General features: G+C 59.1%; 1 protein-coding gene across 3 annotated transcripts; it reads left to right on the forward strand.

The window, feature by feature from the left end:
- The first annotated feature begins 80 nt into the window (after nucleotides 1–80).
- Tnfrsf13c (TNF receptor superfamily member 13C) lies at nucleotides 81–11,016 on the forward strand. Of its 3 annotated transcripts, none has more exons than XM_013153187.3 (3): nucleotides 81–6,813; nucleotides 7,003–7,293; nucleotides 7,608–11,016. In XM_013153187.3, exons 1-3 carry the CDS (start codon nucleotides 6,678–6,680, stop codon nucleotides 7,787–7,789), a joined length of 609 nt encoding a protein of 202 aa, XP_013008641.1. In that variant the 5' UTR covers nucleotides 81–6,677; the 3' UTR covers nucleotides 7,790–11,016. The 3 variants fall into 3 exon arrangements, with proteins under 3 accessions (XP_013008641.1, XP_013008642.1, XP_063099872.1); XM_013153188.3 differs by having other exon boundaries at nucleotides 7,075–7,293; XM_063243802.1 differs by having other exon boundaries at nucleotides 7,078–7,293.
- Nucleotides 11,017–13,865: the final 2,849 nt, after the last annotated feature.

The following is a 13,865-nucleotide window of genomic DNA, read 5'->3' on the forward strand; positions in this document are numbered from 1 at the left end:
TAGCTGGGAACCGTGCCACCACAGGCGGAGGGGTGTGGGCTCTGAGGAGCTGGCTGCAGGGTCCTGCTTCGCAGGGGGAGGGTACACCATGACTGCTGCCTACTGCGTCTGCTCAGTACCCGTGGGAGGGCTGGGGTGAGGATCTTGGAACCCTGTCATCCAGATCAAAGCCTCGGCACCCACCACAGGGAGAGAGGACACCCACAGCTTGGGGCTGCAGGGTGGCCTGGCAAAAGGGACCTCCCAGGGAGAGCCGGGTGCTTCCTGCTCTCAGCGCCAGGCCAGCCCTGCTTAACACCCTGGCAGCACACCCTGGCTCTGGTGTCACCAATGTCACCAGTGCACAGGGTCCTGCTCTCTGGAGGACAGGCCAGCTTCTAACCCTTGCCAGTGCTGGAAGGGTCAGACCTGTCCCAGTCGCATGTGTGAAGCAAGGCCTTGTTCATACCTGGCTGGCTCCGAGGTAGCCCCTGGGCCCCACTGAGGACCTCAGCTGTGTGGATTCCGGTTGAGGCCCCATGTGTCACCTGACATTTGCAGGCATATCACGCTCCACCGAGCTCTTCTCACACGGCAACCGCTCCCTCACCCCCCAGCAGACCTGTGAGGTCACTGATGTTTCTCCATTTCACAGTTCGTGAAACTGAGACTGTTGTCATCGGGATGTGGCTGCTATCACACAGCCAGGTGCAGCAGAGCCAGCCCGGTGATCCTGTGTGTCTTTTGGCCGGTGTTGTGGCTTCTCTGCTGGGCATGCCTGAGCTGGGGACACGAGAGGTGGGACAGGGTCCCTCCAGGAGGTGGCCTGCTTTAGAGGGCCTGGGGACACATTGCCCTCAGCTCCCTCAGTGTCCAGGGCTCTAAAGGGGGCTGTGCAGGGCTCTGGGCTGGGCTAGGTCTTCAGGGACTGCTGGGGAGGGCGCCGTGTGGACACAGCCTGCTCCCTCTCCTGGACAGGTTACCTGTCCTACAGACAGGAGCCTTCCCACAACCCTGCCCCTGCCCCCAACCAGCATGGGGTGCACCTCTCACCCCAGGTCCCTGTACCATATTTTCTTTGCCACCTGGTGCCATTTAACAAGAGAATTGGCATCACACTCTCCAGCGAGGACCTGGGAGCCTTCCAAGTGCTGGGGAAACGCGACTTGTTACTGCTGCCAGCTTCCTGCCGAGCTTGGCAGGTCCTGGAACCAAGAGACCGCCTCAGGATGGGGGTGGCCTGCCCCTGCCTCCCAGTAGGACCGAGTAAATGTACATGACAGCCTTCAGACCTGCTGTCCCCAGAAGGCCAGGGATGGACAGACAGGGAGTGGTTGCTTCCCATCACCTGGAGGCCCATGGCAATGTCCTGGAGGAGTCAGGGAGGTAATGGGTCCATCCTGGTGCCCAGTATATGCCTGGAGTGGCACCTGGGGCTCCAGTGGGAAGAACAGGAAGCTGGCATGGCTGTAGCAGGACAGCCTGGCCTCAGGGAAGCTGCTCGCTTCTATGGAATGGGTCTCGCTGACTGAAGGCCGATTTTTGTTTTCTTGGTTATTTGATAAGGTCTCTGTGTCATTCAGGCTGGCCTCAAACTCGTAGTGATCCTCCTGCCTCAGTTTACCTGGTGCTGAGATTATAGGTGTGTACTGCCAAGCCCAGCCCTGACGTGGTTTCTCAGAGTGGGCAAGGACCCCACGCTGCAGGATAGAATGTGTGGCAGCCTGAGGGCCCCCTCATGGGTGATGCTCCCTCTGCTGGGCTTGGAAGCCACAGGAACCCCTGGCTTTCATGAACCTGGCTTTCATGGCCCTGTGGTCTGGGTACGATGTCTGAGAATCTGGCAGGCTTTGCTTAAGGGCACAGGTTTGTTTGCCTCCTTAAGCCATCTCCTTGCGGTGAGCTGAAGCCCTCCCAGTGAACTCCCATCCTTGCAGTGAGGAGGGCGCCCTGCAGGCTGGCACTGGGGCTCTGCTGTCTTGGCAGGCGCTGGCACCTGGCCACAGAGGAAGTGGTACTGGGAAAGGAGCTAGCCCGGGAGTCCCACAGTGACCTGGGCCGGTCACTTCCCCCCAAACCCCACCTGCTGTACCTGGACCCCCAGGGGCTGAGAATCAAAAGAGCCTGACCTCAGGCTGCCCGGTATCCACCCTCCCAGGACAGTCGCCTGGCAGGCTGGCCAGCTCGGGTGCAGTACACCCTGCCCAGCCCCAGGACAGCCCTGTGCCCTGTCTCCAGCACACAGGCTTCCAGGCCCCCTGGCAGGGCTCACCTTGTCTGGGGCACGAGCTGCTATAACCCTGTCCCTCCAACCTCCCCAGGCCAGAAGGGGTGAAGAGGGACAGTGAGGTAGCCCAGCCCTGTGATCCCGCCTCGGTGTGACCCAGGCATTGTGGACCAGCTCCATGAGGGACAATGAATGGCCCGTCCTCAGCACTCAATGTCTGCACAGGAGCCAGCTCTCAGGACAAGGAGGTGCCAGAGCGCACCTCACCCCTGCCCGCTAAATCCTGTCCTGCTTGGGTTTTGTTTCTGTTTCTCTCTTGCTGCCCAGAACCTAACCACTTGGGGGGCTCACTTAGCATTCAGTAGGTGCTGAGGCGTCTGCCCATGGGCTCAGCTGTGCCGCAGGAAGAACCAGCGGCTCCTTGTCCCTCCTATGTGGTGCCGCTGGGGGACAGGGCCCTGTGGAGTTTCCTGCTCCAGCCTCCATCCTACCACCTGGCCTCAGCCTCCTCCAGCCACACACCACTGCATGGCCCCTGGAGGTGGGGACCCCAGCCCACAGGGACAGCCATGTCCCCCTCCCCAGGGCCGTGCTCTGAGAATGGCTGCCCAGCTGGGAACCTGCGGGGCCGGAGAATGTGCGTGTGCACACGTGTGGACAGCGCAGATCCATGTGATCTGGCCTTCCTGGCAGTCAGGGCTGAGGCCAGGGTTTCCCGCTTAGGCCTCACAGTGTGCATGCGCCCTGCCACTCCTGCCACCCTCAGGTCCGAAACCCAAAGTAATACTGGAGCTGGGCAAAGGAGTCCCCAGGGATCACCCCATGCCAAAACGCCAGCCCATCTCTGTCAAGGCCTCCATATGTTGCCCCCGGATTACAAAGGCACAAACCTGCCACCGAGGCTCCCTGCGGGCCTGGGCACCGCCCCTTCCTCCCAGCTTCTGGGCTTTTCATGAGAACCCGCTCAGCCATCGCTGCCCTAATTATGACTGCGACTCATTGTGAAGCTTGGAGCGCGTCCCGGGTGTCGGCGCAGTTTCACATCCAGTCAGGGGGCTGGGCCTCTGCCCTCCGGGGACTGCACCCCCAACAAGGCTCGTCCCACAGCGCAGCGGCCCCACTGCCCTTCCCTGTCTCCAGACGTGGGCACTCTATCTGCTGGGTCATTCTGGGAAAGCCCTTCACCCCCCAAAGCCTGTTTCTTCATCTCACTTCGTTTTGGGGGGATTTTAGAGGGCAAAGATGAAAGGCAGTGTCCTCCCTGACGAACCCCAACTGAATCATCTGGTAAAAGAAAGTATTCAGTGAATGAAAAGAACATGGGACGGATTAAAGTAGAAGAGTTTCACCGTAAGGTCCCTTCCGATTCAGGAATGCACTGAGGTCACGTGTCAGCATTTGAAGTAAACACTACAGGGCTGGGCATGGCGCATGCCAGCTCCTCTGGAGGCTGAGGCAGGAGGATCACTGGAGCACAGGCGCTGTACTTAACAGTTCTTTAACAGAACAAAGAAAAAGTTACACTGATTTTAGAAACTTTAACTTTCCTCCCTTGAGCAACTCTCAAAGTGACCCGTAAGAGCTCCCGGGTTGGTAGACACATGGAGGACTTGGGAGGGAGGCCCAGGGTGACACTCACCCAGAGAAGATGTAGAAAGCATTCCCTCCCTAAATGTCCTCTGGCTGTACCTGAGTTGTATCCTTTACGATAAGCAGATATTTATGTCCAAGACTTGAATGAAGAAAGTAATAAAGTTGTTTGCACACCTGCAATCCCAGCTACTCGGGAGACTGAGGCAGGATTGCAAGTTCAAGGCCAGCCTGAGCAACACAGTGAGACCCTGTTACAAAATTAAAAACAGCTAGGCAGGTAGCTCAGTGGTAGAGCACTTGACTAGCATGCAGGAACTATGGGTTCAATCCTGAAAACAAAATTAACAAGCTTGATGTAAGACCAGTACTGTGGCACATGCTGGTAATCCCAGCACTTGGGAGGCTGAAGCAGAAGGAGCTCAAATTCTAGGCCAGCCTGAAACTGGGCTAGCAAGACCGTGTCTCAGAAAGAGGGCAGGGGAGCTATGAAAAGGAATATATTCACGTGTAACCTAACATTTCCCACGTTGGTGAAATTTCTGTTTTTAATCACTAAGTCATCCAAAGATTCAAGGCTTGCCATAGCCCCAGGCCCTACTTAGAGGCCCAAGTGAAGAGATTCAGCTGGGGTCAGCCGGATCCCACAGGCCTTTTGCTGTTCCCACTTGGTCCCTGGCACTTGGCTCTGCGCAGACTCATAGAACGTACCCAGTAAATGTGAGTCAGGTGACAGCTCTGTCCCTCCCTGTCCGAGGTGAGGAGCTGTGGGTGACAGCTCCCCTCTTGAATGGGGCCTGAGAGGCTGGAGGTGGCAGGCAGCCTTGGTGCAGCCTGCCGGGCTGCCCTCTCCCAGGGCCGGGTCTCCCACTGCTGGGGTCCCTCTAGCCTCAGCTTGCTCAGCCTGGTCCAACATAAGGGCCTCACGGGACACCTGCTGTGTAAGGCTCTGTCCCTAAGGAGTGCAGGGAGGAACGGCGGCGACAGAGATGGGTGTGGGTGGTGGCCCATCATCCTCTGTCCCAGAAGGGCCATCCTTGCCCTGCACCCCTGCCTCAGCCCCCCACCCCCTCACGCCCACACGCACCTCCCCGCCACTTCTCCTTTGCAGCCGCCCTGCCGCCTACACCTTCCTGCCGGGGCGCTGGACCATGGGCAGCGGGTGGGGGGGCAGTGCCTGGCCTGCAGCATGGCCCCGGGGGGCTGCAGGAGTCCTAGGTCTCTCCAGCCAGAGCCCCCAGGATTGGCCGTGCTCCTCTACTCGAGTCCGCTGCCACACCTTTGTCCCTTGCCCAGGCCATGGCACCTGGCCTCTGGCCTCTGGCCGCTCCATCCACCTCCAGTTTGTGGCAGCCAGGGAGGGCCTCAACTCGCTCTGCACTGCCAGGCCAGTCCTCCGCAGCCTGGGTGCTGCCCACGCACTCATTGCCACCCCAGGGCTCCCGATGTCGTCACGCCTGCCTGGCACCCTACCTTGGGCATCCACTGTGGGTGTCCCTCGTCCCCAAGCTCCTAAATAGTTGTTTCTCCCCCCCGCACTGTGCCCCCACCGCTGAGTGCTGGGGGAGGGGAGATTGCTTCTTGCCCTGAGGGAGGGAGACTGTGTTGGACAGGGTGAGGAGACAAGGTGGGGACACACACAGCCCTGGGACATGGAGTTGCAGGGCCATAGGTTCCTCGCTTCTCTGGATCTTACACCCTAACGGGACACTCCCTGCCCCAAGCCCTGCGTGGCGCCTCCGGGTCCTCCAGCCCGTCTGACAACGCTCCACTCACTCATGCTGCCTGTGCTCTCCTGGCCTTCCCGGCTGGGCCCCGGGGCCTTGGGGGGTGCTCATCATCTCCCCTGACCAGCTCATCTGCACCTCCCTCCCTCAAGCCTTCCTGTGTCCCCTGTGGGGACTGTACAGGAAGCCCCTGACTCTGTGCCTGCAGGAGGCTCCTGGCTGTCCACTCCCACTGCTGCCAGAGGGGACAGGGAGGAGGTCAGGGGACCAAGGGAGGGAGTGTGGCACCCAGGGGGAAGGAGACGAGACTGGGGCAGGTGAGGCACCTTCTGCCTCCCTCCCCGCTCCATCACAGTGCAGGGGACTCTACGCAGGCCGGGTCGTCACTTTGGAGCCATGGCAGTGGTCGTGGCAGTGGTGGTGTTGACATCATTTTTGGTGGATTAAACCCAGGCCCTTCACACTGAACTCCATCCCTGGCCCTTTATTTTTTAGTTTGAGACAAGGGCTAAGTCACTGTTGCCAGGTTGGGCTCAAACTTACAATGATCTTCCTGTCTCAGCCTTCCAGAATGGTGAAATTGCCCTGCCACGGCCAGTCTGGGGAGTTCTTTGTCTCACTATGCAGCCCAGAGTGGCCTTGCGCTTGTGGCAATCCTCCTGCCTCCGTCCCTCACATGCTGAGATTGCAGACATGCACCACCAGGCCTGGGTTGTTTTTTGTGTTTCTTTTTTGATTCTTTGGCTTTTTGTTGTTGCTGAGATGTTTGATGTCCTGGACCAGCTCTGTACCAGCTTTGGGGAGGGCAGAGAAGGAGGGGGAGGGGCTGGCCACAAGTGACCCTAGTGAAGCACAGCAGGGTCCATTCTGAGGTCTGTGTCCCCCAGGGTCTGGGGACCAGAGCAGAGCTCCTGTCTGACCCCCAGTGCAGCCCAGTGCCAGGCGGAGCGCCCATCCAGCTGGCGTCTGGGGGTGACGGTTGAGTGGTTGGATGGGGGAACCACAAATGAAAGAGAAGGTCTGGGGTGCAGGGCCTGGTGGCGCTGGTCCTACCCCAGCAGTCCCTCCCAGCGGACAGGGCGGGGCCTCTGGGTTTCCTCTCCTCTCACGCAGCTGGAGACTCAGAACCCAGCTGTGTGAGACACTGGAGCACCATGGGGCCGGGGAGCAGGAGCCTGAAGGGCATGAGCGGGCCAGCGCCCACGCGCTGTGTCCAGACCGAGTGCTTTGACCACCTGGTCCGTCACTGTGTGTCCTGCAGGCTGCTCCGCACACCAGAGCCCAGAGCTGGTAAGAGAAGGTCCCTGCCACATGGCCTGGGAGGCCCCACAGAGGAGGTCCTGCTGGGGGGGGCCCCACTGTGCCAACCAGGTCAGGTCATGGGGTGATGGGCCCGAGGACCAGTGGACACCACATGGTCTCACCACCCCCTCTCCCCTCCCCTGTCCCCCCCGCCCGCTGTCCCTCCTGCCCACCCAGCCTCACCTCCCATCAGCCCTCGGTCATTCCTCCCCTCCACCCACCAGCCTTCCTCCCTGTCCCCTCCGCCAGCAGCAGGGGCCAGCAGCCAGGCACCCGGGACGGTGCTGCAGCCGCAAGAGTCGGTGGGCGCTGGGACCCCCGAGGCCATGCTGCCCATGCCTGGACTGCTCTTTGGGGCCCCTGTGCTGCTGGGCCTGGCACTGCTCCTGGCCCTAGTTCTGGTGGCCCTGGTGAGCTGGAAGTGGCGGCAGCGCAGGACTCAGGAGGCACTAGAAAAAAGCCAGGATGGTGAGTCTTATGCTGGGTATCCTGGAAGCACCAGCCTGGGAGAGCTGGCCCTTAGGGGACCCTGGCCTTTGGGGACTAGAGCCTGTCTGAGGTCCCAGGAAGCTCTGCGGGGTGGCTGGTGGGCTTTCTTCCCCTCTTCCACTGTCCCCTTCTCCAGCCCCCGGCAAGGCCTCTGCACTCAGCACTTCCTGTCCTGAGGACCTGTCATGGCCGCCCCTCTCTACTCCATCACAGAGGGCTGTCCCTCAGGAGGAACCTTCCAGAACAGGCCGGGTCACACTGACCCTCTATGTCCCCTGCCCTGCCCACTCTAGAGCCACTGGACAGCGTCTACATCCTCTCCTCGGGAACCCCTGATGCCTCTGCTCCCGACTGGCCTACACCCAGAGAAGACCCGGCCACCACCCCATCTAGCCACAGTGTCCCCGTTCCCGCCACAGAGCTGGGCTCCACTGAGTTGGTCACCACCAAGACAGCTGGCCCCGAGCAGCAGTAGCCCAGAGGGAACAGGAGAGGACCTTGTCCTGCTTCCAGGCTTCGACCCAGGGCCTGGAAACGATTGGGACCCTCACCTAGGGCCAGCGGCCCTTTGCCTGGGACCCGGGCTGCCTTGTGCAGCCAGCCAGAGCGGCTCGCTGTCAGCACCAGATTTGGATCCTACAACCTCACAGATCACACAGGGCTCCCGCAGCCCAGAGTGCTTGGGTTTGGACGCGGTTGAGTGTGTGCCCCAGAGCTTCGCGTATCCAGAGCATCCCCATTGCGAGGTATTAAAAGGGTGAAAACCTGAGCAGACTGCAGTGTTCAGAGGTGGGTGACAAGGACGATGGCTGTGACTGCACACGGGTGGCTTCATCAGGAGAGAGACCAGGAGAGACCGCGCCACCTGGAGACTCAGCCAGCAAGGTCGTCACTGGAGGTGGACTCTCGGACCTCTGCAACTGTGAGCACCACAAACAAAGTGACAGCCAGGGCTGTCAGCTCAACTACTCGGGAGGCTGAGGCAGGAAGCTCATGAGTTCCAGTCCTGTGAAACAAAATTAAAAGAGGTACGATGCAGCTCAGACGTAGCGCACAACTAGATTTGCTTCCTAGCACTGCAAAAAGAGAGACCGAGGTCTTTTCTTTATAAAGTTACCAGAGTCAGAGAGTTTGTTGTAGTAACACAGCAGACTAACACAGGGACTGACTGAGAGACTTTTCTTTTACAGTAGGGACAGCACCATAAAGCCACAATGAATCTGAAAAGCCACGTGGGAGGACACTTAATTTGTACTTCAGTGTTACAGCTTTTTAATCCTTGCTGTCAGAGCTGTTCTGCTTTTAAACTTATGCAAGTAGCAGCCATGAGTAACCAGCTGATGGTTTCACTTTAGGATTTAGTGCACCAATATTTTTAGTTGGCTTTTTTTTTTATATTTGTTTTATTTTATTTTTGTGGTCCTGGGGATCAAACCCAGGGCTTCATGCATGCCAGGCAAGCACTGTACCTCTGAGCTGAGGCCCCAACCTCTTAATAATCTTGTAGCAATAACTAGGAAAAGCTAGCCATGGGAGTGCATGCCTGTAAACCCAGCACTAGGGAGGCTGAGGCAGGAGGATTGTAAGTTCAGTGCCAGCTTGGCTGACATAGTGGGACCCTGTCTCAGCCCCCCACCCACCCACCCACCCATTATAACCAGCATGAAAGAAACAAGGCTGTGCAGGGTTGCTGACTCAGGTGTCTGCATCCCTGGGGCAACTCTGGGCTCATCCCAATCTGCCAGGACTAAAATGATGTTTCTATCTTGGTGGTCACTTTCAGAGCCACAACCTGCACAGGCTCTAGGACTGGACTCCAGACTCAAACAGAAGGGGTATCCTGACAGGAAGCAACCCCAGAGATTGCCTGGGAAAAGCCAGGCATGGGGGTGCATGGCTAGATTCACAGGACTTGGGAGGCTGAGGCAGGAGGATCACTGCAAGTCTGAGGCCAGCCGGGGCTACAGGGCAAGACCCTGTCTCCAACAAGAGAGACTGAGACTGAGACTGCCTGGAGGCCCCACTGCCTCTCAGTCATGCACTGGCAAGGCCCAAAACCTAGAGGGAGCTCTCTGAACAGAGGCAAGGGTGGCCTGCGGCTTTGAACTGGATGGGCCTGAGGTCCACTGACCCCTTTGCTTGAGCACCTGTTTCTGTTTCTCTCTGTGCTGAGCCCCAAGTCCTGAGCTCCCTTAACCATCCTATGCCACCCCGTGCCCACCTCTTGCCCTCTGACAGTGATGCTAGTGCATGGGCCTAGGACCATGATCCCCTCTTTCCAGGTCCAATCCGTGCCAGCCTCTCCTGCCCAGGCTGCATCTCATGCCACCCCAGACAGCTTCTCAGAATTCGTCACAGCCAAGTGCCTCACTGGGAGGAGCACTGGGCCAGGAGCAGAAGATGGGATCCTGGTCTCCTTTGTTCCTATATGGGTCCTTGGCCAGCTTCAGTTCCATGCGCCGCCCACCAAAAGGGCCTGGCAGGTGCCTGGCTCCTGCCCATCCATTGGCCAGCCCAGGCACCTGGCCAGTGGGGCTCCAGGACTGGTCATTCATGTCCAAGTCCCTGTGTGGCTGTCCCTCTCTGAACCCAGCTCAGATGCCCAGTCTCAGGGAGCCAGGCGAGTGAGGTAGGGACAGATGGCTTCTCGCTGAGGGCTGGGGGAATCCGAGCTGTCAGCGGCCACCCCTACCCTGCTCCATACCTTCTCCACTGCAGCCAGTCCAGGCTTTGAAGGTGGAAGAATGAAACCCCAGGCCTAGACACACAAACTCCTAGTGCCTCCTGTCCCAGCTCAACCCCTGGCTTGCACATGGTCCCAGACTCAATGGGCTTCATTTGCTCTTCTGAGAAATGAAGTCTGGATGTACATTTCTGACCCTGGCTTGTGGCCTCCAGAGAAGGTTGAGAAGAAACCTTTGAGCCTGCCCACATACAAATCCCCATTTCACATATGAGGAAACTGAGGCCCAGCAGGGGAAAGGACTTGGCACCACTGTCTCAGCAAATAGCAGGATGTTTTGGGAAAGAAGCAAGAGAGACCAGGAGAGGTAGACAAGGGGCAGGTGCAGTGCCCCCTTACGGACCCCAGGGAGTGAGATCGGCCCTCCTTCCCCTGCTCTGGCTGACGTGTCCCTTGCTAAGGACTCTTCCTGTTGATACTGCATTTCATCTTCGTAACAGCGAGGGAGGGGTGTATGTGATCATCTGTGTTTGGTTAAAAAGAAAAGCTTTTAGCCAAGTGTAGCGGTGCACGCCTGTAATCTCAGTGCTCTGAGAGCTGAAGCAGGAGCATTGCAAGTTCAAGCCCAGCCAGGGAAACATAGTGAGAGCCTGTCTCAAAAAATAAAAATAAAAAAGGGTCAGGGATATAGCTCACGAAAGTCCTGGGTTCAACTCCCAATTCTGAAAAAAGTTATTTTTAATTTTAAAAAAGTCGTGTTTTACAGACAAGCTGGAAGGTTCCGGCTGCTAATGCAGATGGAATCTGTAGCGTGCTAACCCACATCCAGCAGACCCAGGGGGACATGTGGGGTATTGTTGTCCTTTAATGATAATTGTTTTACACATAAATATTTGCAGGAAAAATGGGAGGAGAGGACATGAAAAGAATCCCAATGTGTCATGTCCAGCTACCGCCCCCCCCCCGGAATGTCATCCTTGTGTTCTGTGAATGCGCACTAATAAAAATCAGAAACTAAACCCGTCCTTGCCTGTCACACGCAGTAAGCACCTCTGCTCGACATCTCGGTACGGTTTTCACCATGCGTCAAGGTTTCCACCTGAGCACCTGGCGGGTTAGTTCTGTCCTTGCTATTGAACAGAGCCAGGGAACGGCTCCTCCTTCGGAAATCTTTGCTCTTTGTGAAAGTCTCGGGTTCTCGGAAGGAGGGCTGCCTGAAGCTTTGACCAAGAAGAACCATCATGTTGGTGGCAAATGCGGAGTATTTTGAGTCCATGGCCTGGGACAGTGCTGACCTTTCTGCAGACTGGAGGAGAGAGGCCCAGAGAGGTGGAGGATGGCCTGGTCACAGAGGGCAGTCGGTGGTGGGCTGGCACTCTCGGTTCCGGCCCAGTAGAAGGCCATAGGCCGAGGGCCCCTCCTTGGGACAGTGGCTCCGGGGCCAGACTGGGGAGGGCTCACCCCTTGCTCTCATCACTACTGAGATTTTCCTCCCAGCAGGCCTCACTTTGTGGTGAGAGGCTCCGAGACAGTCTCCAGAAGGACTGTTTGGGGTGGGGACAGAAGGAAGCGTCTCCAATCCCAGAGGCCACTTCTGGTCAGCTTCTCCCAGAAGAGGGTCTGGTTTCCCCAGGGTCCCCAGGGCCCGGCAAGTGGGAGCGGGACGGCCGAAGTCTTGGTTCCTCTTGGGGTTTCCTGCAGGCCCCTTTCATTTCCTGCCTGGCAGCCACGGTTCAGGGCTCAGGGTGGGGCTGGGGCTGCCCAGCTGGGAGTCGAAGGAGACCTGACCCTCACTCGTCTCAGCAGGGAGCCCCCAGCCTTGTCCTGGGCTTGGCTCCGCCTCTGCAAAATGAGGCTCCTTCGAGATGAAAGTAGACAGGGGCCTGCAGGGCCAGGGCTGGGGAAGGCCGCCAGCAGGCCAGGGGAGCAGGACGGACTGGAGTTCCACGGGGACGACCACCTAGGGACGCGGGGTCAGCGAGGATCTGGGAGGACACAGACGCCCGTGTAACTGTCCGGGAATCCTCAGGGCACAGCAGCTGGAGGGCGGGGAGTGGTGGACCTCCTGGACCCAAAGGGCCACTGGACGTCTCCACGTCCCCAAACCGCAGAGAACATGGGATCCAGCCCTGACTGGGGATCCCGCAAGGACTCCGGGGGCAGGTGAAAGTTGACCTGCGCGGCTCCTGCGGTCAACTCCACCTTGACCGCCAGCAGCTGGCCTAGGAGACCGAGGGGGTGGGGCCAGGGGAGCGGCAGGTGGGCGGAGCCACCGGGGCGGGGCTGCGGAACTGTCCAGTTGGGTTGCGGATAAGGGGCGGGGCCCGGGCTCAGGGTGGGAAAGGGGCTTGGCGAAGGGCGGGGCTAAGATGCGGTCCTCCAGCTCTGGACCTCCGGGTGCCCGGGCCCGGTTGTCACCAGTATCCCGCGGGCAGCAGAGCGGGTGCAGCGCGGGGCAGCAGGGTGCAGCCGCGGCCACAACTTCAGGCGTTGCGCTCGCTTCAGTAGCACAGAACAACTTCAGGGCACGGTGGAAGGAGGAGGAGGCGCGGGCGCGCCTCCCCACACCCACCCCGGCTCTGATCTGCGGAATCCGGGCCCAGTAGACGAGTCCCTGGCCCGGGGGCCGCGCTGTGTGCCCTGCCCTGTCTGTCCCCACACCGCGTCGCGGTGGTCGGTGCACGTACCCTGGGGTGAATTGGTGCAGAGGGATTTCCGAAGACTCCCGAGACAGGGTGCACGGAGAGGGTGCACAGGGTTCCCGAGGGGAGGCCAAGCCTCAGCTCCCAGCCCCTCAAGGCCTCAGCTCCCCAGCGACCTCAGGAGCCCGGGCGCCCCCTCCCTCCTACAGGCAGCTGGAGGCTGAGTCACACTGCTCTCAGGAGGCAAAGGCAGCGTGCGCGCTGCCCTCCCTGTGGACCCCCTCCTGGTGCCGCATTGGCATTTGCACTAGCGGGGAGTCCATGGTCCTCTCCCCAGAATCGCTGCTAGCGGCTAATCCTCCACGTGGGAGGAGTGGGAAGTGAGTTTAGGGATGAGGCCTTTCTAGTTTGAGAGTGGCATCTGCTGTCACGATCACCGATCACCGTGCTCTGCTGTGAGGGTCCCAGAAGGCTGCGTGTACCCAGTGTTTCCTGGCCTGGGGCCCACTGCCCTCTCCCTGTATCCTGGCCAAAGAGGTGCTGGCTGCCGACCTTGCAGATGGGACAACTGAGGCCCAGAAAGGCAGACTGGCTAGCAGGAATGACAGCCAGCTGGGCACTGGGAACAGCGTGGCCACACCGGGGAGCTGCTGTCAGAGGTGGGAAGAACCTTCCAGCCCTGCTGGGCCACCAGAAAACAGGTTTGGGGTTCACAGAGCAAACTCCAGGCCAGTCCCTGGTTTTCCAGCCAGTCACTTCCCTTCTCTGTATCCTGGGTTTCTCTTCAGGAAATCCCAAAGCCTCTCTCCCAGGGAAGGCAGAACTGGTAGCCTGGCACCCAGCATCTAAAATGGGGACCCTAATGCCTAGCATTTTCCCTAATGACCACAGTCTCTCAGGACCCCAGGCTTCCATCATGAGAGCCAGGTAGAGAGGGAAGGCCATATGAGCACGGGCACATCTGCACTGCACACGTGTGACCACAATAGCTCCCACCTGCCCTCTCAGTCACACAGCTTACACACCCAGGCCCGCACCCCCAAGCTGCCAGCGCTAGGAGCTGGGGGCGGGGTAGGTGCCCTTCAGACGCAGAGACTCAGCTCCTCCACCCGCTCCTCGGGGCTCACTGCAGATGCCAGGGGTTATTTTAAGCCTGGATCAATGGATGAGTTTTGGTGACACAGGCTTAGGGGGGCTGGCAGAAGAGACAAGGGACCTGTGTCCTG

Source organism: Cavia porcellus, unplaced genomic scaffold (assembly GCF_034190915.1).
Source record: "Cavia porcellus strain 051 isolate PalLab524CR breed Dunkin Hartley unplaced genomic scaffold, mCavPor4.1 scaffold_40, whole genome shotgun sequence".
NCBI classification, from domain to species: Eukaryota; Metazoa; Chordata; class Mammalia; order Rodentia; family Caviidae; genus Cavia; species Cavia porcellus.